General features: G+C 40.2%; 2 protein-coding genes across 2 annotated transcripts in view; one reads left to right on the forward strand and one right to left on the reverse strand.

Annotated features, from left to right (window-relative positions):
* LOC140237465 (lactase/phlorizin hydrolase-like) lies at positions 1-26189 on the reverse strand. The gene is made up of 14 exons (XM_072317395.1): positions 26010-26189; positions 19618-19637; positions 19105-19141; positions 16349-16870; positions 15779-16068; positions 14940-15168; positions 13957-14179; positions 13449-13643; positions 8818-8822; positions 7021-7536; positions 5846-6135; positions 2025-2253; positions 1448-1670; positions 1-274 (listed from the first exon to the last, which is right to left on the reverse strand). Exons 1-14 carry the CDS (start codon positions 26187-26189, stop codon positions 9-11), a joined length of 3225 nt encoding a protein of 1074 aa, XP_072173496.1. The 3' UTR covers positions 1-8.
* Positions 26113-27644, forward strand: part of LOC140227736 (phosphofurin acidic cluster sorting protein 2-like) — a 96035-nt gene continuing 94503 nt past the window's right edge. Inside the window, exon 1 of the mRNA XM_072308142.1 lies at positions 26113-26403. Coding sequence (XP_072164243.1) covers positions 26297-26403 — 107 coding nt within the window. The 5' untranslated portion in view covers positions 26113-26296. The remainder of the gene's footprint in view (positions 26404-27644) is intronic.

Raw genomic sequence — 27644 nt, forward strand, 5'->3', positions numbered from 1 at the left:
TTAATTCTTTATGCTACCAACTTGTATATCAGCGCAAACAGACACACAGCAAGCCATGAGCCGTGGGTTCGAGTAGCGTGTGATGAAAAACCGTTGTCGGCCACGAGGCGAGTTAGCCAGTCTGCCGATTCTTTGCGAGTCCGTGGTCGGTCAGGATCCTCGAAGTCGACGTAGTGTAGTCCGAAGCGTTGGGTGTAGCCTGATGCCCACTCAAAGTTATCCATCAGTGACCAAGCGAAATAACCGACCACATCCACGTCATCATATTTATATGCTTTGACAAGAAAAATTGAGAAGTTGATCATGAGGAAAGATTCAGCTGATAGAAGATAACATGGTTATACACTTTTAGCGAAGTACCAAAACCACAATGTTACACGAGACTCTCCATAACCTTCAACTTTAAAGAAAAACATAAGACCGTACTTGATGCTGCGCATTCTTTCATCTATACAAAGTTTCAATATTGTCAATACCATTTTGAATGGACACGTTAAGGGGCCTTCGAGCTGTTCTTGAGAAACATTCATATCCATTAAATCCGAAGATCAGATTAGAGTAAAAAAAATGATGTGTTGCATATTCATTATGATTTCTTCTTTTTTTTTTCCTTCATTTTGGCACATTCAATTCGTGACTATCTTGTCATATCTATTCTATATGTCAATTTGTTAATTAGTCTCTCATTTCTTTGGCATGTTACCAAAATAAATGCATGATTTATGTGCATTATGTTTTGAATTATGACAGAAAATTATATTGGGGCCTACAACCAATCGTAAGTAATGTATTGCAATGAGGATGTACAGTACAGTGGTATTTTGTACCCCTTTCGAAACTGATCAATGAGGACTAGAGCTATATTCACTTGAAAGAATATGGCAAGGAATTTTAAAAACAATGTTCATACTGTGTTCCTCTGTTAAATGGCACAGAGTAAATGAACAATATGTCAAAGATGATTATTCATACAGATAATATATATATCATATATATATATATATATATATATATATATATGACTAGAAAATATGTCAGCGTATTTTGATGTTAAATATGAAGGAACCGCAAAATTAAAGCTTACTTCCAAAAAGGCCCTAAATCCATTGAAAAATGATGGATTTAGCGCCTTTTGGAAGCAAGCTCTTCATATTATGTAATAGCCTGATAACTCCAACAGTTTGTTGAAGAAAGACGAAAGCAGTCGGTATCCCCGGATAAAAAAGAGAGCTGAAAAGAAGAAATCATGCATGGGCTGAAATGAACAGTTCTTCGGGCACCGTTTGTTTTCGAATGGCAGCCGTATCCACTGACTGTGTGTCAGTAGCCCAATATCACGCAGTTAGTTTTTCAAATTGTCAAAAAAGAAAGAAGAAGAAGAAGCAAGAATGGGCCTATTGCTTTAACCATGGACCTATTCGTTGTATAGGTCCATGCTTTTACTCACCTTTCAAAACCTCATTGATGTATGCGTTATAGAAGGTGACTCTCCCCTGGTCATCGAGATTGTATTCATCAGGTGTTGAGAAGCCATTCTCAGTGATGTAGATGGGAAGGTCGCCATACTCATCTTTGACCCAGTTGAGAAGATTCCTTAGACCCCAGGGTACCGGACGGAGCCATTCTGATCCCGACGTCGGCCAGTTATCTGGTTGGTATCTGGACACGTCCTGAAATGAAGGGAGTTGTTGTTGTTGTTGTTGTTGTGACAAATTTCATATTAGCTCAGGCAAAATGTTCCGGAGGGGTGGGGGCGGTTGTCCTTGGTATAATACCAATGCAAGGCATACAGATTTTGTTCAAATGGCTGAAGTCAGTTGTCAGACTAACGATGGTTGTTATATATATAGGCTTTCCATCGTTTGTTTCTTTTTTTTATAGCGTTTGTCAGCTGGTCGAGGTGACAAAACTCTATACTAGTATCATATGGAGCAAGTGGAACTGATGGTCCCTTCATAAGTCTTTAGTACGAATTCCCTGCATGTCTTTCTCTTTCTGGCGGATAGGGCTGTTGTTGTATTTACCTGATCTCCCTCGTAATGTGGGTCTCCGTTGTTAATCTCGTGCCTGCACACTGTGGTGGTGTAAGCGTTGAGACCAAAGAAGTCACCAGTTCCCCTGTTGAGCTCCTTCTCCTCCTCGGTGAACTCCGGCAGACGAGACTCGTTCAGGCCCTGAGCCAGACTCTTGTTACCGACCTGCCACTTCATCACATCCGGGTAGTCACCGTTCTTAAAGATGGGGTGAGCGTACCTGTGGGTTGTAGGTACAGAAGTCATCGTTACTCACTGTCGTGGACCGGGGATTTGCGAGGGGGAAAAAATGCGTATATCGACTGTATACATGCACATGAAGCCGGTCTTCTTTTCAACCTTTCATCAAATAAGATCATAATTTTTTTTGAATATTTCACTCAAAGTGTGCACCACATCGTTGAATTTCAGTTCAAAATATGCAAAATCTCTCGTGCTTGGGAGGGGGATACCCCCTCCCAGACCCTTCCCCTCTGTGCCTCTTTCCCTAGCCTTAGTACACTTTTTAGATTTACAAAAAATTATGAATAATTTTGAGTGCACATAACTTATCACTTATATTAAGAAAACTCAATGTTCCCTCATGTACAAGGGGAATTTCCCCTTTTTATCGACCCTTTCCTCCCTAAGCCCCCCCCCCCACATCATTTTTTTATGATTTCCCATATATTCCATCAAATATGCGTATACGAGATAATTATCTCAATTTCAACCTTAAAAAGGCAAAAGCTCCATCGTACGGGAAGGGTGGAGATAACACTCGCCCACGCCTTCTTCCTGCTCGCCCGCCCTCCCCCCCCCCCCATGCATGTAGACTGTGGCTACACTTTGAACATAAACAGTTTTCCAAATATGACACAAAATGTGTGCACCAAAACGTTTAACTGCAATCAGAAAATTATATAGAATCTCCTTCCACAGACTTGCTACACTTCTCTTCTGATTGAAAAATTTCCAGATATTCCAACAAAAGACAAGTGTACGGCAGATTGTTGAATTTCAGTTCTAAAAGCTTAAAACTGAAAAAAGGCTCCCTTGAATGTGGGAGAGGTATCTTGCCACCATTCCATTATTTGTTACCCACTTTAGACCTAGTAGTAGTAGTGTATACATTTTTGGGAATGACAATTTCCGAATTTTCCACAAAAAGTGTGCTCTAGATCGCTTTATTTCTATTCTTAAAACGCAAAAGCTCCGCCGAGCGGGAGGGGGAATCCCCCTTCCCCTAAGCTCTTCCTCACTAGACTTTGTACATATACACATGATGCACGTTCGGAATAAGAGCTAAATTCCGTGATTTTAACACTTCGATGAAAAAGTATTGCATCAAGAATTTGCACCAGATCGCTGACATCATTGTCAGCGATGTCAGGTCTGAAAATGCCCCTATCTACACCCTCGTGTGCATGCTTTTTCTGTTTGATTGCTGAACAGACAGCGTTCATGATATTCAGTGTAAGAATTATTAAAAGACGTTTATTTAAATAATACCATTTTATAGCCATAAATGTTCAATGATCATAATCGACATGAAAATATATTGCTACCTTAAACAAGTGGGACTGTTTCAAGTGGATAAAACACGCAAAAACACGCAAAAACATGCATCAAATTGCACCATTTGCAACATCAAAATGCAAAAAATTCTCACCGTTATGGGAGGGGGCACACCCCCTCCCACACCCTCCCCTTCCCCCTCGCTCGCTCCGCTCGCTCGGGCTCAGTCGCGTTCATGATGTTAAGAGTAAGAATTAATACAAAAAAGTTTATTTTAATGATACCATTTTATATATATTATTGGCAAATTGAGCAATAATAATCTACACTAGAATATACTGCAACCTTAAACAAGTGGGACTGTTTCAACTCGTTAAAACACGCAAAAACATGCATCAATTTGCACCATTTGCAACATCAAAATGCAAAAAGATCTCACCATGGAAGGGGGACACCCCCTCCCACTCCCTCCCCTCCCCCTCGCTCGCTCCGCTCGCTCGGGTTCAGTCGCGTTCATGATATTCAGTGAAAAGAATTGATACAAGAAGTGTATTTAAATCATACCATTTTATAGGAAAATTGTTCAATGATGATCTATATCAAAATATACTGCTACCTTAAACAAGTGGGACTGTTTCACGTCGATAAAGCGCGCAAAAGCCTGCATCAAATTGCACCATTTACAACATCAAAATGCAAAAAGTTCTCACCGTCCCCCCCCCCCCCACCCTCGCTCGCTCCGCTCGCTCGGGTTCAGTCGCGTTCATGATATTCAGTGTACAAGACATTTATTTAAATGATACCGTATTATAGCCAAATTGTTCAATGATAATCGACATGAAAATATTTTGGTACCTTAAACAAGTGGGACTGTTTCAATTCGATAAAACGCGCAAAAACGTGCATCAAATCGCACCATTTACAACATCAAAGTGCAAAAAGTTCTTACCGTGGGAGGGGGACACCTCCCTCCCACATCCCCCCTCCCCCTCGCTCGCTCCGCTCGCTCGGGCTCGGTCGCTTCGCTCCCTCGCAGACTAACCGCCCCCCCCCCCTCCCCGATCAAATCCTGGCTACGCCGTTGTTGTTACTTCATGGAGGCAGAAGGGGGACTCCACCTTCTTGCATGGCTACTGTAAAAAAGGCGTGCATTGTGCTCATCTCGCGCTTATGAGGTTGTTTCATTGTATACCACTTTTCACTTTGACTTTTCACTCTTATTGCGGTACGATTCAATAATTGAATCGTAATTGAATTCTTCTCTAGTAAAATATTGTCAGGGTTGTCACTGCATGGCATGGGGAATCTTGTGATACTTTCGATGCATATGGTTTAACTTGGTCATCTAACGGGTCGCTTGCCTTGACATTCCGATCCCTTCACTTAAATATAATGTAATATAAATTTGATTATACACAACGTGTGCGATCTTAAGCAAGTGATTCTCTTTAATGTTTTTATGTGATAAGCTTGTTTATTATATTAAGTGATATACAGTAGATTGAGTCTCAGAGTCTCAAGACAAGAGTCTCAGAAAGTCATATCTTATCTTGGCTATCTCGTAATGATCTTGAACTTCGGATACGGCTCATTCAATGCAACACACATACACACACGCACACACGCACTTGCTCGAAAACATGATAATAATGATGATAATCTAGAACTACAAACAGAAGACACCAGTATGTTTGAAACGAACACGGTCAAGCGCCGCTGATTGAATGAGTAGCGTATAGGCTTATATAGAGAGGTCGTACTTTCAGACAAGCTTAGTATGCCTATAAGCATGCACAAGGTTTTCAGGACAAACAATATTACAAGGAACAGTGAAATTTTTCAGTGAGCAGTTGTAGATCAATATCAGAAGATCCTACACTACAATAAGGCAGCATGGATTTGCTGCTATAAATCTTCAAGCCAAACATAAAATCAGTTTTGTCTGTATACCATATATCACAATAAGTCAAAGCTTCGATAATTGATTATGGTTTTGCCATTGCTGTGATCGTCATTTCTCTAAATGACTTTCATCATAATTTGTAATCACTGCAATGTCCTTCCACGACATAGCCGAAGTGAAGAAAGTCACATTGGAATACAACAGGCCTTTGTACTCTGTAGAAACGCGATTCCCTCTGCTATAAACAGAAAGTATAAGAATTCCGGTTCATTTGCTTGATTGTCCTTTACCTCTTCCTCCACCCCTATTTGAGACAAATTTGCTATTCTTTATCCAACAGAATAAAGAATTGCCCATCTATGTGGATAGTGAGCAGTGTATGCCTCTCGTTTTAATGCCATCTTATACTGACCATCCTGCAGTAAACTGCATGTATCTGTTGGCAGCGGCCTGGTCTTGGGGGTCGTTAGGGTCATCCGGCTCTCCCCAATCTGTGCTAAGAGTGATGGACACCTTGCCCCCTTGCAAAGGGTAGTAGTTGTCCCGATATGTGTGGTAAGCTTTGGCATGAGCTTTGATGATAGTGTGAGCTGCTCTGTAAGGGGCGTATCCAGGATCGTAGATACCGGGGGCGAAAACTGCGATGCCGTATCCAAGCCACGTCACAACATACGGTTCGTTGAACGTTATCCAAAGCTTGACCTTTATACATGACAAATATTATGATACAAAAATCATGTAGCAACAAGTCAAAGTCATCGGGTTTTTTTAAGTGTTATAATATACCTGTTGATGCAGCGTGTAATATTTTATATGCAGTACTCATGACAGAATGTTTCACGTAATCCTCGAAGCATTCTTACAAAAAGAGGTCATAATGTCTTTATAATTTACAAACATGGCAGCAAATCATGAATGAAACGTGTTTGCTACAAAGTAATTGCTGTTATTGTCGATAACATTTTGATCATAAGCCAACAGTTCATAATTTTGATTCTCGTTCCTCTTCTGTAGCCCGAGAAGAGAGCTTATAGAATCAATTATTTTAGAGAACTCACACCTTTTTCTAACGCCTCGTGGTGGTTGCTATAAACAGCCAACAAACGTGATAAGGAATTGTACCGAACGATTTTTATGTCATATTTCCAGAAATCTAAAAATTCCCCATCTTCACTCAACGAAGTAAACAGTTAATATCAAAATTGAAACGATTCATCATTCCATTGGAATACTTGTTCTTTGTTCGTGTTTCTGTTCATTTTCTCACGTGTTTGCTGACATTGTATCATAGGAACTTAAATAATGATTGAGATTGGAGCAGAATCACTTATTACGGCTGATACAGGTACAATGTGTGAAAACGATATCAAAGACGAAGAAATTTTATCATTTCCTTTCGACTGGTATTTATTCCTCACATTAAACTATTTTATTCGATATACCCGCTAGCAATCTCTCATTCCTGACGCAGAGATCATCATAGTCTTTCATTTCGACCCAGTTATATGCCATATATTGTGCCATTCACTTTATTGTAAGTGCCAATCTTTGAGTTAATGCTGAAACGTTACTATAGATAATGTTTACCCGAGAACCATAGGTCTGAAAGCAGAGATCGGCGTAGTCGTTGAAGAGATCAGCCAGCGTATCATTCTCCCAGCCACCGTAGTCTTGTAGAGCTTGAGGCAAATCCCAGTGATACAACGTCACTACCGGTTCGATGTCGTTCGCTATCAGCTCGTCGATCAGGTCTGAGTAGTAATCAAGACCGGCCTGGTTGATGTTGGAGATCGTCCCGTCGGGAAGAATACGCGGCCATGAGATGGAGAAGCGGTAGTGCGACAGACCGATGGCTTTGACGAGCTGGACATCCTCGGCATATTTGTGGTAGCTGTCGCAGGCCACATCTCCAGTTTGGTCATTGGCGATTTTACCAGGAGTATGGGCAAACCTGTCCCAAATACTCTCTCCTTTACCGTCCTCGTTCCATCCACCTTCTATCTGGTAGGCAGAGGTAGCGGAACCCCAGGCAAAATCCGAAGGAAATGTACCGGTGATTAGGGTGTCACGATCAGGGTCGTTGAAGACTGAAGGATAGGAATACTGACCAGTCGCCAAGTTCAAGCTTACAGCAGCTAGAAGAATGAAGAAATATTGAAATGATAGTCTACCCATGTCCATGGATAAATTATAAGAGTTTTAGAATTTTCTGTGTAATTTCTCTGTGAGATTCCTCTCCCAAACTAATGGTCGACAGTTGTTTAGGTGGAAGATTTTTCGTAAATAATGTCGAGGGGCGCGAATGGTTCGGGTTATACCGTGATGATTGTGGTGACAAGACAAGATCGAGCGCCGCTTCCTAGCAAACTGAACTTAGGCCCGAATTCACGAAGGTGGTACAATCTTTGTCCATGGTTTAAACCAAGGACAAGCAATTTTGTACGGGGCGCCAAGTGTCGCATGACCTATTTCGTTACGAAATCAGTCATTTCGTCGACGAAATGGTAATTTCGTTAGGAAATGTTAACATTTCGTCGACGAAATGATCATTTCGTTAACGAAATGGTCATTTCGTCGAAGAAATGGTCATTTGTAAATTTCGTTAACGAAATGGTCATTTCGTCGCCGAAATGACTCGATTTCGTAACGAAATAGGCCATGCGACACTTGGCGCCCCATACAAAACTACGGTCTTTGTCCATGGTTTAAACCATGGACAAAGATTGTACCATCTTCGTGAATTCGGGCCTAAGTGGGTGTATCAAAGTCAAACAATACCAATCGAACTGATAGGAGGGGATGATTTGTACAAGCCCCATATACTGTAACTCAAATGCATGCAATGGGAGGCTACTTCGAGGGCGCAGTCCAGGTACCACCTGTAGAACCCCCGATAAGTAAAGTTCAAGGTATAGTGCCGAAGGCGTGTAAACAGAAGCGACAATAGATTGTGATATTTATGATCAAATTTGTCTTCGCTAATTCACGAGTGTTTGTAAAATGAAATGAGTTTGCAAGATGACAATCATCCTTCCATTTGTCTCCAGCTACTGAAAAGGAAGAAGCCCGTCAATATTTGTCTGACTGATTTGTTAGGCATGGAACATATTTATGAAATGCGATTTATATATTCTGTTAAACATCATAACTGAAATAAATTCTCCCTAACTGATTTACTCGCGGCAAACTTTAACATCCAACAAGTAGCCGCAGATAACATCATGTAAATACATTTATAGAAGATGTAAACTTACTGATTGTTTTATAGAGTGGGCAAGATGATAATGACAATAAAGCGGTCTTATTTAGCCAGGTAAATGTCGGTCGTTACTATCAGCTCTCTCCCATACAGAGGTTGTTGCCATTACTGTGACACGGTGACACCTGCACTAAACATCCAGTGTTGGTCAAGAGAGCGTTGGAAGAGTGGACATAGGTAAAACATCTTGTCCAAGGTGCTCTACATGGGCAGGGTTCTAAATCCTTGAGTACAGACAGATCGAAACCCTTTGTATAGGCTACTTCTTTGACTCTTGATATCCAAAATGTTGTTTCTGACAGCCTTGTCTTACTTCATACAAAAAACTCCTTCACACTTTCTATAGTGTCTTTATAGCTGTTCTGTATTTTTTTTTACGCATTCTTTTGGTCTCTGTCTCTCTCTCTCTCTCCCTCTCTGTCTCCCTCTCTCTCTCTCTCCCCCTCCCTCCCCCCCCCCCCCTCTCTCTCTCTCTCTCTACTCTCAGTTGTGCAAGCTCTATACTATATCGAAGTGAAAATGTTTCTGTCTATTCATTTCTGTCTCTTGACCTGTCTCATTTTAATTTCGTTCCTATTGCTCTGGGGTCGCTTCTCAGCCATTTATTTTGTCAAAGCCTCTTGGTTTACATATTATGACATCTGATTCTCCGGTGCGACTTTAATAGTCATGTTTAACGAGGAGGCCGATACTGCTGGGCAAGGGCCCACAATGTTAGCTAAGATTATGATTCACTCGATAAGTAGCTTCTTTGCCTTGTAGGTGCATGGTGTCATTTCTTACTATTTGGCCACTACTCGTTCCAAAGGAGGATGATGTGACAACGCTCAGTTTAAAGGGTACCTCCTTTTCACTTATCCAGCCTCCTTCCAGAACAAGTGACGTTGTTTAAGACCAGCGTTTGATTTTTTTTTTTGAGATAAGTATAAAGTGCGATGATCATGTGGAGAGAAATGAAACAATTTCGTATTGTGTATATCTTTTCCCCTCTCTAGTTTAGTCCTTTCGCGCCTCAAAGGCGACACAGTTTAAAATTGACGTAATCTGTTTGTTTGTTTTGTGCGTTTTTTTAAGAACTGTATACAGCGACTAATAACAGCGTGCTATTTTCAGTACCTCCCCCATGCACAAAGTCTACTCGCTCGTTGTAAGATACGGTAAGGGAATGTTGATCTAATCTGTATCTTATACTTGCTCAACATGAACTTTGACAAGAGTATTTATGTCATACATGAACACAACTTCCCGTTTTTTAGTTTTCTCCATGAAACCACTTGTTATAGATTATGATTTCCCATAGGTCTACATAAACAAAGTGTTATCATTCCCTCTTTTAGAAGACCATCAAAAATATCTGATTTGCTGGCGAAGTTTGTCAAAATTCTAATGGTAGCTTAACAATCAGTTAACAATAGGGTGAAGGGTGAGTACAGTTCTGGTTGAGGTGAGGATTTAGATTTTAACGTTTTGCGAGATATTCAGAAACCACTCTATATGAGATGTCAAAGAGTATCAAAAGTTTATTTGATGAAATCGGGTTTGGAATGGCTGAGATATCCAAAAACAAGGTGAAACAAAGAGATCCTAATAAAAGGCGTGGCCTGTCGCCTTTTATTATTATCACTTTTTTTTTTTTAGATATCTCGGCCATTTGAAAACCAATTTTCATCAAATAAACGTTGAATCCTTCTTAAAATTACATGCTCTTTCATATTTCATAAGAGGTTTCTCATTATCTCGCATAGGAATGTTCAAAACAAATCCCCATCTCAACCAGTACTGTACAGTCCCCTTAATTTCAATGCATGAATGTTCCATGTTAATACTGATACTTCACTATGTTTAAAATTCTCGCAATGACATGCAGACACACCCACTATCACAAGCCTAAACGCTGATACACACATCCATACACGCACACACACACACACACACGTACAAACAGTGGCGTATCTAGGGGGGGGGGGGCAAGGGGGGCACGTGCCCCGGGCGCCACTCCTCGGGGGCGCAAAAAACGAAAAAAAAAAAGAAAAAAAAAGGAAAAAAAAAACGAAGAAGAAGAAAAAAAAAGAAAGCAAAGAAAAGAACAAGAACAAGAACAAGAAAAAAAAAAACTCGCCCGGAAGGGGGGGGTGGGGGGGGGGCAGAAAACCAAATCAAACAATATAAAAAGAAAACATGATGATGACGCGGGCAAAATGACAATGTTTATTATCTGTGTTCACACAAGAATTCCGTGTTCTGTAAGTTGAACTACAAAAATTTTCGGCTCGCTCGCTGCGCTCGCTCGCCAAAATTTATATAAAAAAGAAGGTAAGAACAAAACGTGATGATGACGCGGGGAAAATGACAATGTCTATTGTGTTCACACATGTCATTTTATATTTAGCAGGCAAAATGTTTCACAGAGCAGCGACTGCAATTTATTCCGTTCTGAAGCGATCGCCAATTGGATCAAAAGAAGGCGCCAATTACGGTTTCGAACAAACGGAGGGAGGGGGCGCAAAAAAATCCCAAGATAAGAACAAAACGTAATGATGACGCGGAAATACAAATTTCGGCTCACTCGCTCGTACAACAGAGTATTTTTTCAAGTCCTCAGTTTGTTGGTATAAATCGTTATCTATATTATAATGTCGTCACCATATCTTGATTACAATTGTAAGATTTAATAAGCAACAAATGACAAGAATTCCATGTTTTGTAAGCTGAAATACAAAATTTTTCAGCTCGCTCGCTGCGCTCGCTCGCCACAATTTATCAAAAAAAAAAAAGAAGAGATAAGAACAAAACGTGATGATAACGCGGAAATATACACATTTCAGCTCAGTCCTCAGTTTGTTGGTATAAATTGTTATCGTCGTCACTATATCTTTATTAGAATTGTAAGATTTAATAAGCAAAAAATGACAAGAATTCCATGTTTTGTTAGCTGAAATACAAAATTTTTCGGCTCGCTCGCTGTGCTCGCTCGCCAAAAAATAAACAAAACAAACAAAACAAAACGAAAGAGAGAGATAAGAACAAATCGTGATGATGCCGCGGAAATATACAAATTTCGGCTCATTCGCTCGTACTAATTTAGAGTATTTTTTCTAAGTCCTCAGTTTGTTGGTATAAATCGTTATCTATAAGGCCGTCACTATATCTTTATTAGAATTGAAAGATTTGATAAGCAAAAAATGACAAGAATCCCATGTTTTGTAAGCTAAAGTACAAAAATTTTCGGCTCGCTCGCTGCGCTCGCTCGCCAAAATTTATCAACACTCATTACATTTAAATCAATCTCAAAAGACCCCTTTTAAGTGCTTGAAAAAGCATATCATGTGGACTTTGTTTAAAGTCCCTACTGGGATGGGGTTGGGGTTGAACACTTTTTCAGAAATTAGGGGCGCAATTTTCGCGCTTGCCCCGGGCGCCGTTTTCCCTAGATACGCCACTGCGTACAAACAAACAAAGGGGACTCATATTTCACCGGAGACAAAATGCATCACGTGACTAATTACTCTTCTCTGTCACGCATCACTAGAAATTCAAGTATAAACCAATTAACAAAGTGATTGGAAGTCATATGTCACAATTTATAACAAAATTCTACAATAAAGAACTCGACATCGTTCTTACGAATATGTTACACTGCACTCCAAAGAAATGTATCAAAGAAACGTACAATATTTAGGGATTCTACGAGAAATGATATGCTTGAGAGTTTTAACATAAATTGTCCGTTCTTAGTGCAGACTTGCGTTCTGGTCTGGGATATACTAGTAATTCTGTCCCTCTCACTTTCAAAAATTTGATATGCTTGTGCCTGAACCAACAAGATGATCAACAAAAATCAACTCATCGAAATTCTTTTTGCAATCCTTTATTGCATTGAATCCCATGCTCTCTGTTTCGATCGAACAATACATATAGAATCTTTATTTGAACACCAAACAGACTTCTCTTCATGTCGATTATTGCAAATAATGCATACAAGTATTTGTATTAGTACTATATGGAAGTAAGTCGTCGAATAAGTGTTCTTGGAGCATCATTGATATCGACATTGTTCTTTCAGGGGAAAAAATGATATAAACACACAGCTGCAACAATTAATATCATCCTTTTGTCAAAGCTATTTCCCAGGGAGCTTATTTAAATCAAACATTTGAAGTTGGTTTTTAGATTTTGGTATGCGTCTTCAATCAATCCCATTCAGTCAGCGATACGAACAACATGCAGGAGATCTACTGTATACGCAAACATGATTGATAACATTTAAGACATAAATAAAAGGGCATGGTCCTTCATAACTTTTTAATAGAAATATGACAAGGTGAATAAATTTATCATAAAAGGCGTCTTTCTTTAAACTCTGTTTTAATTTGAAATTAGAAATTGGACGGTTCATGAAAACGAAATGAAAAAGAATTGGGTGTCGTGTAAAAACGTCATGAAAGTTATACGAAAGTTTTTGCTGTCAAATAAACACAAGATAAATCAATTAAGAGACATACATGACATGCATATAAATGCATGCACGTTAGAGGAGTTCCGAATTACAGACTTTGATCCACAACATTATGTCCTCTTTGAGCATATTATATCAACTCCACCATTTGGAAGACACATGCGCGTGGCCGCAGCGTTTCACTCAGTTCACAATCAGTCATCCGTAGTTCCATGGAAGTGACCTATGCCATGAAGGCGTATATTGCAGCAAGAAGCCAAACGACGATCAAGGAGCCTTGCATCCGGGAAGCGAACGAGCCCGTGTTGAAACCATTCTCGGCGACGACACCGGTCAACCATTTTGCCGAGTCCTTCTGTGTTCGCGGACGCTCTGGATCGTTAAAGTCGACGTAGTGAAGCCCGAAGCGCTGGGTATAGCCAGAAGTCCACTCGAAGTTGTCCATTAGTGACCAGGCAAAGTAACCGGCTACATTCACGCCGTCCTCTTGGTAAGCTAGAGTAGAAAACAATGAAGACAACAAAGTGATATCTAATGCATTGTCATCAAGCAATTCGAAGTGTGATTGACAATGGTCATCCTTTTTTTTTTCACCATGTCAACGTTAGCTTCCTTATACCCTGCGTGACCCTCCATTCCCTGGTCTTTACAAAAAATGAATGCAGGTGAGCACCATCCATTTACTGCACCATGTCAACACGATTGTACATTTGTACATTCTGTTGAAGAAAGAGTAAAAGCTCGAATTTAAGTCTTTTTCCCCTATGGACTATCAATATGCACGCTATATAACTCTTTTCCATCGTACCTTTCAAAACTTCATTGATGTAGGCGTTGTAATAGGTGATTCTGCCTTCGTCATTGAGATTGTATTCATCAGGCGTGGAGAAGCCGTTCTCAGTGATGTAGATAGGGATATTGTCATATTCGTCCTTGATCCAGTTGAGAAGATTCCTTAAACCCCAGGGTGCTGGGCGGAGCCAGTCTGACCCCGACCTTGGCCAGTTGTCCGGTTGGTATCTGGAAACGTCCTGGAATTCAAAGTTGAGTAAAAAAAAAAAAAAAAAAAAAATATGTGTGTATATATATATATATTGAAAGATTTCAGTTGCATATACAGCTTGGTTCCATGACAGTTGCTCCTGTTACAATAACATTGCTCCAACGAAATATCTGCAAGCTAAGCCAAGCATAATTCAACCCACTGAAACATAATCCTACCTTAAAACCTAATCCTCACTCCAAACTATTTGTATACATTATCAGCAAATCACAACCCTAACCCTATAACCCTAACCCTATAACCCTTACTCCTTGGAGAAAATAAGACCGGAGTAATTGTCGCAGGAGCAAACGTCGTGTCACAATACAGCTGATTGTACAATAAAGACATTGTAGATGCAAACCAATAACCAATTAGTGATTTAGAGCTTTTCCAAGTATAACATCCAGTTAATAGTAAAAGGTTATGAAGCACATAATTTATGATGAGTAGGGCCTAACTGTTTAATCAACATATATATCGGTAGAAAGGTGAGTAGATTCCTTCCATCAGCAAAATGTTGATCGATGAAAATGATTTCTCCATTTTGCCATACCTGCTGCTAGACAATGGCCATGACATCTTATTCTTCTGATTAAAATGTGCATTTGAACTGCCTTTTTCAGTGAACAAATTTTCCTTGTAAAACTACCTATTGTTATCAACGATTCAAATTCCCTGGGTCTACATAATCATGCAGACACACCCAGCTCAATACATATACTAACAAATATACGAAAGATGTCTACCTGATCTCCCTCGTAATTTGGGCCATCAGTATTAATCTGTTCCCTGCACACAGTGCTAGTGTACGCATTGAGACCGAAGAAGTCGCCCGTTCCCCTGTTGAACGCTTTCTCTTCCTCGGTGAACTCCGGCAGACGAGACTGGCTTAGGCCCTGAGCCAGACTCTTGTTACCGACCTGCCACTTCATCACATCCGGGTAGTCACCGTTCTTCAGGATTGCGTGGGAGAACCTGTAACGCAAAGTGTTACATCGTCACTGGTTACAATGTAACTTCATAACATGTGACCAAGTGCAAATAGGCCATCAACCATAATCTGGACAATGTTTTCAATTTGGTCAAAAGAACCAAAAACTTGTCACACACTTGCGCGAGCTGCCAGAAATAAGACTGTTTACCAGCGATGGTTGTCATGATTTTATTATGGTCGCAAGGAGAGTAACCATCATTAATTTTTCTTCAGCTGATGTTGTCGTAATCATGAGGTCTCAGACTTGACTAACTCCGTAAGTTGCTACAGTTAGCTTTGAGATGGCTGTCATTTTTTTTAATTGCATGATTTTTCGAGCTGGAGTGGATTGATGTTTCCTATAATATCTGTCGTCAGTGGTCCTTTCATAACATTAAGTTACACATGAACTGTGATCATACCTGTATAGAACATTTTTTTTAAGATGTTAGATCTAACAACATGTTTTTAGAACATTAGTAATACTCATAAGTAGTCAGGATATACAAACTCGCACCTATGAAAATAATGGTGCCAAATGGCTGCGTAACAAGTAACGCCACAGTAGAGTGAATGGTTGTTCAACTTTGTCTAATGTTAAGGTAGACCCACCATCCTGCAGTAAACTGCATGTATCTATTGGCGGCGGCTACGTCGGACGGGTTGTTCCGGTCCTCCGGCTCTCCCCAGTCTGTGCTAAGAGTGATGGATACCTTACCGCCATACGAAGGGTAATAGTTGTCCCGATATGTGTGGTAAGCTTTAGCATGAGCTTTGATGATAGTGTGAGCCGCTCTGTAAGGGGCGTATCCAGGATCGTAGACACCGGGGGCGAAAACACCAATGCCATATCCAAGCCATGTTACAACATATGGTTCGTTGAATGTAATCCAAAGCTTGACCTAAAAAGCACACAATACAACGCAATTTAGGGAAATGAAACTGGGTGGGGAAAAAAAAGGCATCGCAAAAATTCATCGTGAAAATACTCCCATTCTTACGCTACTTCTTTTCCCCTTTTTTATTTGTTGGTTTATTTATGTTTGGTGTGCAAGTCTATGTTATGTTGTGCATTACACTTTGATACCTACTTTGAACATATGTTATTACTTGTGAAACTGCGGTAATTTTGTTGAGGTTTGATTTGACAGAAATAAATGACGAGATAATGATATTGTTTACCCGTGATCCATAGGTTCTAAAGCAGAGATCGGCGTAGTCGTTGAAGAGATCAGCCAGCGTATCATTCTCCCAGCCACCGTAGATGTCTTGCAAAACTTGAGGTAAGTCCCAGTGATACAGCGTCACTACCGGTTCGATGCCGTTCGCTAGCAGCTCGTCTATCAGGTTTGAGTAGTAATCAAGACCGGCCTGGTTGATGTTGGAGATTGTCCCGTCGGGAAGAACACGCGGCCAGGAGATGGAGAAGCGGTAGTGCGACAAACCGATGGCTTTGACGAGCTGGACATCCTCGGCATACTTGTGGTAGCTGTCGCAGGCTACATCGCCAGTCTGCCCGTAAGCAATTCTGTTGTCGTGAGAGAAGGTATCCCAGATACTCTCTCCCTTACCGTCTTCATTCCAACCACCTTCGACCTGGTAAGCCGAGGTTGCGGAACCCCAGGCAAATCCCGCTGGAAAAGAACCGTTGATTAAAGTATCCCGATCAGGATCGTTGAAGATTGATGGGTAGGAGTATTGACTGTTTGCAAGATGTGAACATAATACAGTCAGAATGATGAAGAAAGGGTTAAGGGCGAGTCTCCCGAAAGCAGCCATTTTCAAAAAGTAAGAAACGTATAATTATTTACAATATAAGACTAATTCTCCAGTGATGACTGAAGTGGTGTATGACACTCCTGTCTTCACTGTGACGAAAGACTGGAAGATGTGAGATTCCACGAGTCTTATACACTCTATGTAATTCTCTTACGTAATCCATGACGATATCAACTTTATAGAAAAAAACACAGGACCGTGTAACCAACGACACACCCCTTTTGTTGCTATCATGAAGGCGATACAAAAGATAAAGTCAAAGCTGTTTTACGTATTGATCTCTTTGGATGACATGATTGTATAGTGTGCATTTTGTTTGCATCTGTAACTTACGTAAAGGACACTTCGTGATGACCTTTTATCCCTCTTCTGTCACGTCCGTTGGTCTTTCCGTAAACTGTATAGAAATACAGAAATTGAATGTCTAATACATGTATCTAGAATTATGGAAAAGCCTTGCTAGTTTCTTGTTTTGTATTTTATATGAATGAAAGATACATGTTACTGAGAAGCCTCCCTCCTTTAAAGGGTGTGTACAGTTCTGATCGAGGTGAGGATTTAGCTTTTAACGTTTTGCGAGACATTCAGAAACCACTCTATGAGATGCCAAAGAGCATGCAATTCTAAGGGGTATCAAAAGTTTATTCTTGATGAAAATCGGTTTTGAAATGGCTGAGATATCCAAAAACAAGGTAAAACAAAGAGATCCTAATAAAGTTGTGGCATGTCGCCTTTTATTATTATCACTTTTTTTTTTTGATATCTCAGCCATTTGAAAACCAATTTTCATCAAATAAATGTTGAATCCTTCTTGAAATGACACGCTCTTTCATATATCATAAGAGGTTTCTCATTATCTCACTTAAGAATGTTAAAAAGATGAATCCCCACCTCAACCAGTACTGTACAGTCCCTTTAAGGCCGTGTCACACCTTTCCGGGCAAGCCGTGAGAATGCGACTTGCGAAGAACAATTTTTACTACCCGGAGGTCCCCTCAGATGACCCGCACATGACAGTACCTAGTACGTATCTCACCCGTAGTTACCCGGAGTTGCGCACGCAAGTCCTATTTTAGGCGAAGTTTAGGCCCTGTCACACCTTTTTGGGCAATCTATAGTAGGCGGGCCTGTTCCACGTGGGGATTTTCCAGCACATGAACACAGGACATTTTTTTTTTTTTTTTTTTTTTTTTGCAGGCGGAAAAGGAATAGGGTGAGTTTCGCATGCGTCTTACTTGCTGGACCCGTGGTACTTACGTTCTACTTACGTGCATTCCGTGTGACCTGCTTGTCAGGCGCATGGGTGGCGAGTGAGGGCTGACAACTCGGTGAAGGAATCCCTCTGAAGGAATTTGATATGAGAAGTTCCGCAGAATGTCATTATCTTGGCCGCAGCCGACTCTCAACTAACCAGCAGAAAGATAGTAACTAACCTTCAGTATACATGCAATTTGCTCGTATAGCTCGCTCCACGCTCGCAGAACCGACCAGCTACACGGATATTGGCAGTTTTGACACCGTTCCTTGCCAGTAAAACATCCGTATTATGCTCGTAGAATGTGCGCAGATGACACACGCTTCCGGCACATACATCGATCCACGGGCAACTTACGTACCCAATCCCGACGTTTCGACAAGCATGTTCTCGCCAGAACATTCCCTTGAGAACGGCGAGAACATGCTTGCCGAAACGTCGGGATGGGTAGGCCCTTTTCAGGGCCACACTCATACCCTAGACTGAATACGTGGTGCACCGTTAAACCACCCAACATTCTACCGCCACGGAAACCTTCAAAGATTTCATGAAAACGGATTGGTTTCGAAGATCTCACGCAGGTCACACGGGATACACGCAAGTAGCAGGTAAGTAGCACGCGTCTAGCAGTAAGACGCAAGTGCGGAACTCGCCAAAGGCCCAGTCACACCTTTCCGGGTAAGATATGGCTTGTTGCGAGTAGGGATTTTCCAGTACACAGGAGAATTCTTCGGGCGGACACAAGGCTGTTGGCGAGTTCCGTGCTTGCGTCTTACGCGTGCTACGTACCTGCCGACATGCGTGTATTCCGTGTGACCTGCGTGAGAGCTTTGCATGAGGTGCATGAGGGCTGACAACTATGTGAAAGAATCCCTCTGAAGGAATGGCAGAAGTCCCAGAGAATGTCATTATCTTGGCCGCTTACGGGGACTGCGAAGTACCTGCGTGGGAGTTGCGTGGGAGGCCATTAGCTGCCGCTAAGGGCCTCCTACTGGCGTATTGTGTGGCAAATCGGGCAATCCTCGCCCGCGACTCACCCGGAAAAAAAGATTTGGTCATGCTCAAAACTTGGCTGCAGGTAAATCGGACATGCACCCATGCAACTGACACGCAGGTCACACGGAAGTAGAACGTAAGTAGCTCGGGTCCAGCAGGTAAGACGCATGCGAAACTTGCCCAAATCCTTGTCCTGCAAAAATTGTCCTGCGTGCTGGAAAATCCCCACACGAAGCAAGCCCGTCTAGCTTGCCCGGAAAGGTGTGACAGTGCCTAAACTTGGCTGCGGGTGAATAGGACTTGCGTGAGCAACTCCAAGTAACTACGGGTGAGATACGTGCTGGGTACTGTCATATGCGGGTCATCTGCGGGGACCTTCGGGTAACAAAATTGTTCTTCGCAAGCCGCACGCGTAGCTCACCCGGAAAGGTGTGACAGGGCCTTTAAAAAAAAGAAAAGAAAAAAAAAGACGAAAGTATGAATGCTTTGAAAGCGACACACACTTCTGTGATGGGATCAGTTGATTAATTCTCCTAGCAACATTTTGAAATCATGTTCCTTAGAGGATTAATGGTACTTGGTTTTATCCTTTATGATAATCTTCTAGACACTTCTTTTCCTTTCATCTATGGCCCAATACGACATGTAAAAATAGTGAGTCATGCTATAGAATAGCAACTTCCCATATCAACAGAGAATCGGGAAGTTGCATTCTTGTCGTTACCATGACATTTGCCACTCCAACAAGAGTTGCTATCATAGCATTTTTTAAAATGAAAATGGTGCCATGACAAAATATGCACGATTACGCGTGATCCAGGTGCTGAAAATCTGACAATGCTTCATTGTTATCTTTCTTTTGGATTAGAATATTGGTAAACCACAATTCGCAGTGAATACTGTGCATCACAACGACGCAGTGCAATAAATGCTTCGCTGAGTATAGTGTTCCAGTTCTCATATGAAATTAATACCCAAATTAATGGGATACAACACCAAAACGGAGCACACTGAACTCAGTAATGGAATGGATGTCACGATAGAAATCACTGTAACACAAAATGATAGAGGTAATGATGGTGACAACATGTGGGTCAGGGCACACAAAAGTAAAGACATTTACTATCGCCCGTAGGCATGTTACCCATGTTGCCCTGAAAGAACACTGACAAAATACATGCAATTCACAGACTTGATATACACAAATTTAACTTGAAAATTATACCGTAGACATAGATAACCTATACAAATGAAATCACACATCATGGATTAAAGAGTAAACGAATAGATCCACAGGCATAAATAAATACAATATATTCCATTACAAGAACGTTTTGATTATGGACAAAAGAATGAAACTGACGATCAAATAATAATTATTATCACATTATTACTTTGTACTTCAGTTCTTCTTCTTCTTAAAAAAAAAAAAAAAAACACCTTTTATTAGTTATGTATCATTTGCCCTACATGGCGGATAAAAAGAGCCCCTGGGAAAGCATAGCTAAAAGAAGTCAATGAGTGCACACGGAAGAACAGGGCAAGAGACATCAAAATACGCACTAACTCATACAAGAAAATCTCGATTTAATTTTCATCGTATTTTTTTTTTCCCGAGTTGCATAAGAGTCTTCCCTCAGCCTTTTCCACGCCGTCCTGCACGTGACACTGGCCTCTTCGCTATCTAATGTACAGTTTAAGAACTTTGTGGGAAAGAAATATTGACTTAAGCTACACAAACAAGCTGCAAAATGGCGTCCAGTGGTTATGCTTTGTGAGTAGGAGATCTGATTTACCAAGATCTAGGATATCAGCGTCCCTTTTATCTTTTTTTTTTCTTCTAACGAGAGATTCGAACACGAACTTTGATCTGCGAATCTTCAAATACTCAGCCGTTGTGTTGAGTGGTATTCATGAACCATTTCTGTTAACTAATGTTGAATTTTAGCTGGAAATTTTCATCCTCTATAATTATTTGTTACAACGATGTAGAACAGTATAACTCACAAATATAGGCATATTTGGCATTCGATGTTCTCAACAACTAAGACATAAATCATCGGAATAATAGACCTGTACAATATGAAAATAATATTGCATTTGATTGTAAATTTGTATCCGAATTCATTATTTCGTTCCATTTACATTTTTTCAAGAGAACGAATAGGGAGAGAGAGAAAGAGAAAGAAAAGACTACGAAAAAGGAGAAGAAGAAGAAGAAGAAGAGTCGGGAGCCAGTAAAGTCTACAAAATTTTTTCATGCATCGCTCAATCAATGAAATTAAACAGGAGATTGCTCTCCCAAAGTTGAAGTGTGTTCAGTGTTCTGCTAGCACTGCATCGTTGTTTTTAAGTTTGACATCATGTTTCTAAACTTCAAATCAAATTTGATAAGGGTGAAAAGCAGGTCGACTGCTGTAATGTACATACTATAATGCCCCATTTATTTTCGATAAGCAATCAAGATATTGACTGTAAGGCGGGGGACTTGCATGACTTTGCTAACTCGAGGTCACAACCTTCGAGCGTGCGTGCAATTATGGTTCACAGAATGTTGTTGACCTGGTTCGAAAATTTGTGGACAAGACTCCTTAAATATTTATATTGCACTTACGGTCAATGAAACTGATCTCACAGACTTCACTAATCAAATTGGGCAAATATGGATGTCCACTGTCCTTAGCTTGTATACCATCCGAACTTCTTCATTCACATAACAGCCCCGGGACATTTCACAATGTACCGGTTTATACCATGCAGAGACAATGTGCCTTTCACAATCTGGCCTCCTGGGAGTCCACCTTTTTATCTCCGTGTTTCAGTTGTGTAATCAACACATTGACCCTCGTGGCATCGCACGATGCTTTTGGAGCTTGGTTTTCAGACGGGACGTCTACAAGCATTTAATGGTTTTCCTTGTTGCTGAACTTCGAAGTATTATTGCTGACTTTTAAAGTAGAGAGGCATGCATTCATCTATTTACAAGGCTATTTAGACACGTGAACGGGCATACATTCTTGTTTGCTGGAATAGGGAGTACCTATTGATCTTTATAGAGGTCAAAGAAGAATAGAATAATATGCGTCCCTGGACTGATTCAACACTATCATTGTATGTCCCAATTTCTTTACAGATCCCATCATGCCATTTTCATACGCCAATCAGGAACAATAAGCTTGTGACCAACTACTCAAACAAAACTAAAACGAAGAATTTAAAGACTGCATCTTCCATCTTTCAACATTACACATAGACGCATATACCAGTTGAAACCTTGCATAATAGGCGGCTTTACGGCATGTTTATGATGAGAACCCAAGAAGGTGACTTGTTAACTCAAAGTATAGCTTCCTTTGTCTTAATCCGTCTGTGATTGAATACAAGTCACTTTCTCACAGCATCTTTCTTATAAGAAGATACATGTAATTCCAATAGTATGTTGAGTGGAGTATCTAACAAACGGAATATATATACCATAATACGGTTCCGCCTGGATATGCGATGTATAACCCAGTTCGAAGTTAGGTCAGCAGGCCTGTACACATTGGTACAAAATTACATTTTTTTTTCTCAGCTCTTCACTCATGTTCAAGCCGACTTAATACATAAGCTTGCCCAATGCCGATATATAGACCCTGTATGGTGTAGGCCCCTAGATGCAATTAATCAATCATGTTCAAACAAAGAATGATCTTGCGTCGACCAGGTGACCAGAATGGACCGTCAATGAACACATTGGGAAGCATCCATTTGATTATTTTGCAATGAATGTATTAAGAAATTTTTGCTATTTCTGGTAATATTGCCAAAATACCAGGCCTTTTCTCAGGTGGACGTTGTGACAAGCACCTTTTATTTAAGGATTACATGTGAATGATTATTACCTCATAGATGCAGCTTATCTCAATGAATTAAAAACGCAACATGCCTGTCGGTACACTATTAACCTTTTTCTGTCCTCGCGCAAAGTTGAACTCAGAAGTGGCTTGTCGTCATGATTGGTTTGCGCCCTCTACAGACAAAAATATATACAATGTATGTATATATATATATATATATATATATATATATATTTCGTGCATGTGTGTAACAAGGTACAGATGAGAACTGTAGATTCATCTTTAATCTAGATATTAAACTGATATAAAACTGCAGTTGTTAGATTTAGCAAACATGTAACGTATATACAAAAATATATATCATCATTATCATTTCATATTGTGAGAATAACAGTGAACATTGTGAAGACACCAATTGTTTCGACTACAACACAATCTCAAAACAGACTGCATGTTTCATTGCTATTGACACAACAATAAATTGTATAGGAAAATGTGGCGTGAATGATAGGGATCCACGAAGCTTTTCGAATTGGCGTTCTGTCTTGATGGTAATTTGACATTTACCAGTGATAAACGCAAGGGGTGCGCAAGGCATGTAGCAGATGTCTTGAACAGTGAGGAATGGATGAAAGTAATTGGAAGTCAAACTTAAAACAGTTTAAAGAGAACGTATGCCTCAGTCGCATACGAGTGTATTGATGTCAACGCCGTCCCTTCTTCTTGTTAGATAATAAACTGAGTGACATGGGTTTCTTGTATGCGTTATGACTGTTTATACCCATTATTAAGTTTTGCCCTTCACAAGTTTAAAATGCGATTCGTTTTTACACTGTTGATGGTCTGATCGGGCATGAAGCAGTATACACGTACATGTACTAAGGAATAACAATATTTGGATACATGGACACATGCACGAAGCCCTGCATGTATACGTGTATGTGTGTGGCGTGTGTGTGTGTATATATATATATATGTACATATATATATATATATATATATATATATATATATATATATGACGAGTTTGTTTGCAAAAACCGATAAGTCCATATTTGTCAAATGGAGATATTTGCGATTAAAGGTCAAGAAAAATAAAGAGAATAATAAGAAAAGTTTTGCTTCTTTTGACCATAACTTCAAAAATATACCTTTATATGTATGGACCAATGTATCATTTAAAAGGTATTATTTTGTACTTTATGACAGAGACCGTACTTCAAAATCTTCAAAAATGGACTTATCGGTTTTTGCAAACAAACTCTTCATATATATACACACACACATATTATATATATACATATATATATATATATGTGTGTGTGTGTGTGCGTGTGTGTGTGCCTGTGCACTCAGTAAAAAAAGAGAGAAAATAAACACTTTTTCAACTTCATACTTCTAAAGGTAAAGGTAACTTAATTGGCTATTAACCTGGCAGGTCAATAAAAAGGGAAACTTTACGCATGAGTGAACTCATTCGTGGTTTTTTTTTTCTTCACAGGCACAATAATGTAAAAATTGCAAAAATTTACCAGTCGCCATCCTTTCGAAGTGCTCTTCCATTATAACAATAGGAACGAAAAAGAAATTTAGCACAAGAAAAAACACGAATTAACTTGCAACAATAAACCTATAGACCTCTTTAATTTCTTAGTAGTCCCGAAGATTATAAGAAAATTTACATATGGAGGAAAATGAAGAATCTTCTGGTAAATCCAAATTCGAATGGCATTACAGAAGAGGCAATAATGACAAAAGTGGTACTACAGAAAGATGAATTATTATTTCAAATTAGGAAAATTGAAAACAATCAATTCTTGAATTTGTCTCATGCATGAATTCTTAAATTCCTAAAAAGAATGAAATAAAGGAATTCTGTCCATTTAATCACCCTTGTGACTTTACTCCCTATGAATTCAAAATTGGAGTTCACGGAAAAATTTCATTTTCCCCCTTTAGTTTCCCACTTTATTTTTGTTTGATGCTACAGAGAGATACAAGAGGATAGTTTTGCAATTGCCACAAACGTTTCATAACTGTTATCTTGAAGTCACGTCCAATCCAAATATGTTCAATCTACATTATTTCATAGCTTATCATTTCATCTTATTTGTTCAATATTTCCATCCCATCATGCAGTCACCTCCATTTACATATATACATTGTAGTACTCGTTTGTTTATTACTAATAATTCCCCCCCCCCTCCCCCCCCCCCCCCCCCCCGAACATGGAACGAGCCCTCCGCCTCCGGTGGCGGCACGCGTGGTTTTTTTTTAGACGGCACAGATTGGGGAAACTAAAAATCTATCGGGGACCCTATCCCTAAACCTAACCCTAATCCTAATCCTAATCCTAACCCTAACCATCAAACCCTAACCCTAACCCTAACCCTAACCCTAACCCTAACCATAACCATAACCATAACCAAAAACCCTAACCCAACGTTTTTCCCATAGGTTTAACACGCGCCATGCCCCAATCTGTGCCGTCTTAAAAAAAAAACGCCTCCGGCACATGGCTGCACGCTCTGCAACAAGAGCTGGCGCACTACCGTTTCCTTTTACCGTTCGTATTTAGGATTGACCATCATGAGCATGCATGCATGCAGCGTACAATGTCATATACTAGTAGCGCATAAACAGCACCAGTAGTCTGTTTTGTACAAAAAGTACACACTGTGCGGTGTAAAATTAGTCTTTGTGGATGTGGTGGCAAGAGAAGTCACACACGCAACACAGCGCTTACAACTTTGTCTCGATAAGCTACTTCTGTCCGCCGCCATACCACCGACATAGCTAGCTCTTACCGGATCTTTGGAACCCCTATATGGCTTCATTTTACATTGACATTTTAGATTCTCTGTCCGTTTGCTGTTCTTCTGCATGATCGTTCCGGGCGGGCCGTACGCACGTTTGTAATGTGTATCAATGGCTGTACATGCACTGCATGCTGACAACTTTCTTACAATCATACTGAGCTGTAGCGGTGTGCATCTCTCTCGTATCCTGGCTTGTGGGAGCGGCTAGAACGACGGCAGCAATAGTAGCTGGCTTCGCTGGCTATGATAATGAATGGATGACCGGTGCGGAAGAGACTATCTGACATCGTCAGGCGATTTCTGTCGTAGTTTTGCCAAGTCCAGAAGCGGGACATACCCGTTTTTGGGACTTGACCTCGAGTAATTGTTGTATGTCTGCGATGTTTTCGTAAAATTGGGAACGGAAATCTTCGTACAACTGTGTGAAACTGGATTTGCAATAATGGCTGAAAAAGTGATTGTTAAAGCGAACACAACGGGCAAGCCCGTACCCATGAAGCTGTTCGCTACTTGGGAAGTGGAGAGGACCTCGCCCAATTGTATCCCACGGTAAGTAAGGATGCCTATGTTGATAGTCATGATGCGTGATGGTCGTCAAGGCCTTCATCTTGAAGATCTTCATTATGAATTTCTTCATCTTGAATTAGGCGTGGACCATTCTTAAGTTGTGATATTAAAAGTTTCATTTCAGATATTATACTCAGTGACTCTATAGTGTTTCTGTAAACAATTAAACTTTAAGGATGCCATGCCATCCATGGCATGCTGGAAAAGTGAGCCCTTTGTTTATCTGTAAATTTAGTCAGAACTAAAAAACAAGGGACAGTGCTGAGCAGTCATTTGAAACGGAGGCGATATCTGAAACTGAATACAGTCAGTGACCTACATACTTGTACACCAACTAGTTCTAATATAAATTAGCAACAACATCAACATGTCTACCCACACCGCACTAGAATCTAAGTATTCAGTAGGCAACATGAACAGTAAATCATACATACTGTCACTAGGCCCTCTGTGTTAGTAAGTTTATATAAGCACTTGCCATAGATCTAGTTATATATGTATGGGTAGGCCTAAACTTGACCTAGCGGGTAAACTCGGCGACTTGTTGAGGGCGCTAGTGGCCGAGTTCATCCGCTACATGTAGGCCGACTTTACCCATTTAAACTAGACTCGATATGGTATACCAGTATAAATTTACAGGTATGGTACCGTATTACTGCTGGACAGCATGGTAATTCCGGACACGCACTTTTCTGCAATACTCACTTAAATGACATTCAATACACGCAAGACTTCGTAGACTAGTCTCACAGAGTGTTGTACGGACCGGAATCAAAAAAAAAAAAAAAATGTGACATAAAAATGTAAAAATGCTAGGAAATTCACATTTCACCTCAGATTCAAAAGAATATGTCAATTTACAGTAGATTTATCGCAAGATTTTATTGATGCATTAATTGTTTGAAATGTTCATGTTAGACATTTTACTGTAAATAAAACACAAAATCTGAGCCTCAATTGCCGATTTTCTCTTTGTCGTCCGATCGGTAAGAATGTGTACTGTGAAATATGGCATACAAATTGATATTCTGGTGCAATGACAAGATGCTAAAAACGTTGATTACTCCATTACGAAAATCAAGTCCGGAATTATAGTGCTATTTTACACTGCAGTAAAAGACAGCGGAAAGACTTCCTTTTGAGACAGCCACCCCAATCACACTAGTACTAAATAAGTGCAGATCTATACAACTCTAAACTAGCCTAACCTTGCTTGTGATACG

Source organism: Diadema setosum, chromosome 1, assembly GCF_964275005.1.
Source record: "Diadema setosum chromosome 1, eeDiaSeto1, whole genome shotgun sequence".
NCBI classification, from domain to species: domain Eukaryota; kingdom Metazoa; phylum Echinodermata; class Echinoidea; order Diadematoida; family Diadematidae; genus Diadema; species Diadema setosum.

Bases quoted from the DNA above. Each gene is read 5' to 3' on its own strand.
- LOC140237465 (XM_072317395.1), bottom strand. From the start codon at position 26,189: ATGTCCCGCTTCTGGACTTGGCAAAACTACGACAGAAATCGCCTGACG. The intron at 15,169-15,778 runs GTGGGTCTACCT...TTTGCGTTACAG, and splicing joins ATGCAGTTTACTGCAGGATG to GTTCTCCCACGCAATCCTGA. The intron at 275-1,447 runs GTGAGTAAAAGC...TTCTTGTCAAAG, and splicing joins CATCAATGAGGTTTTGAAAG to CATATAAATATGATGACGTG.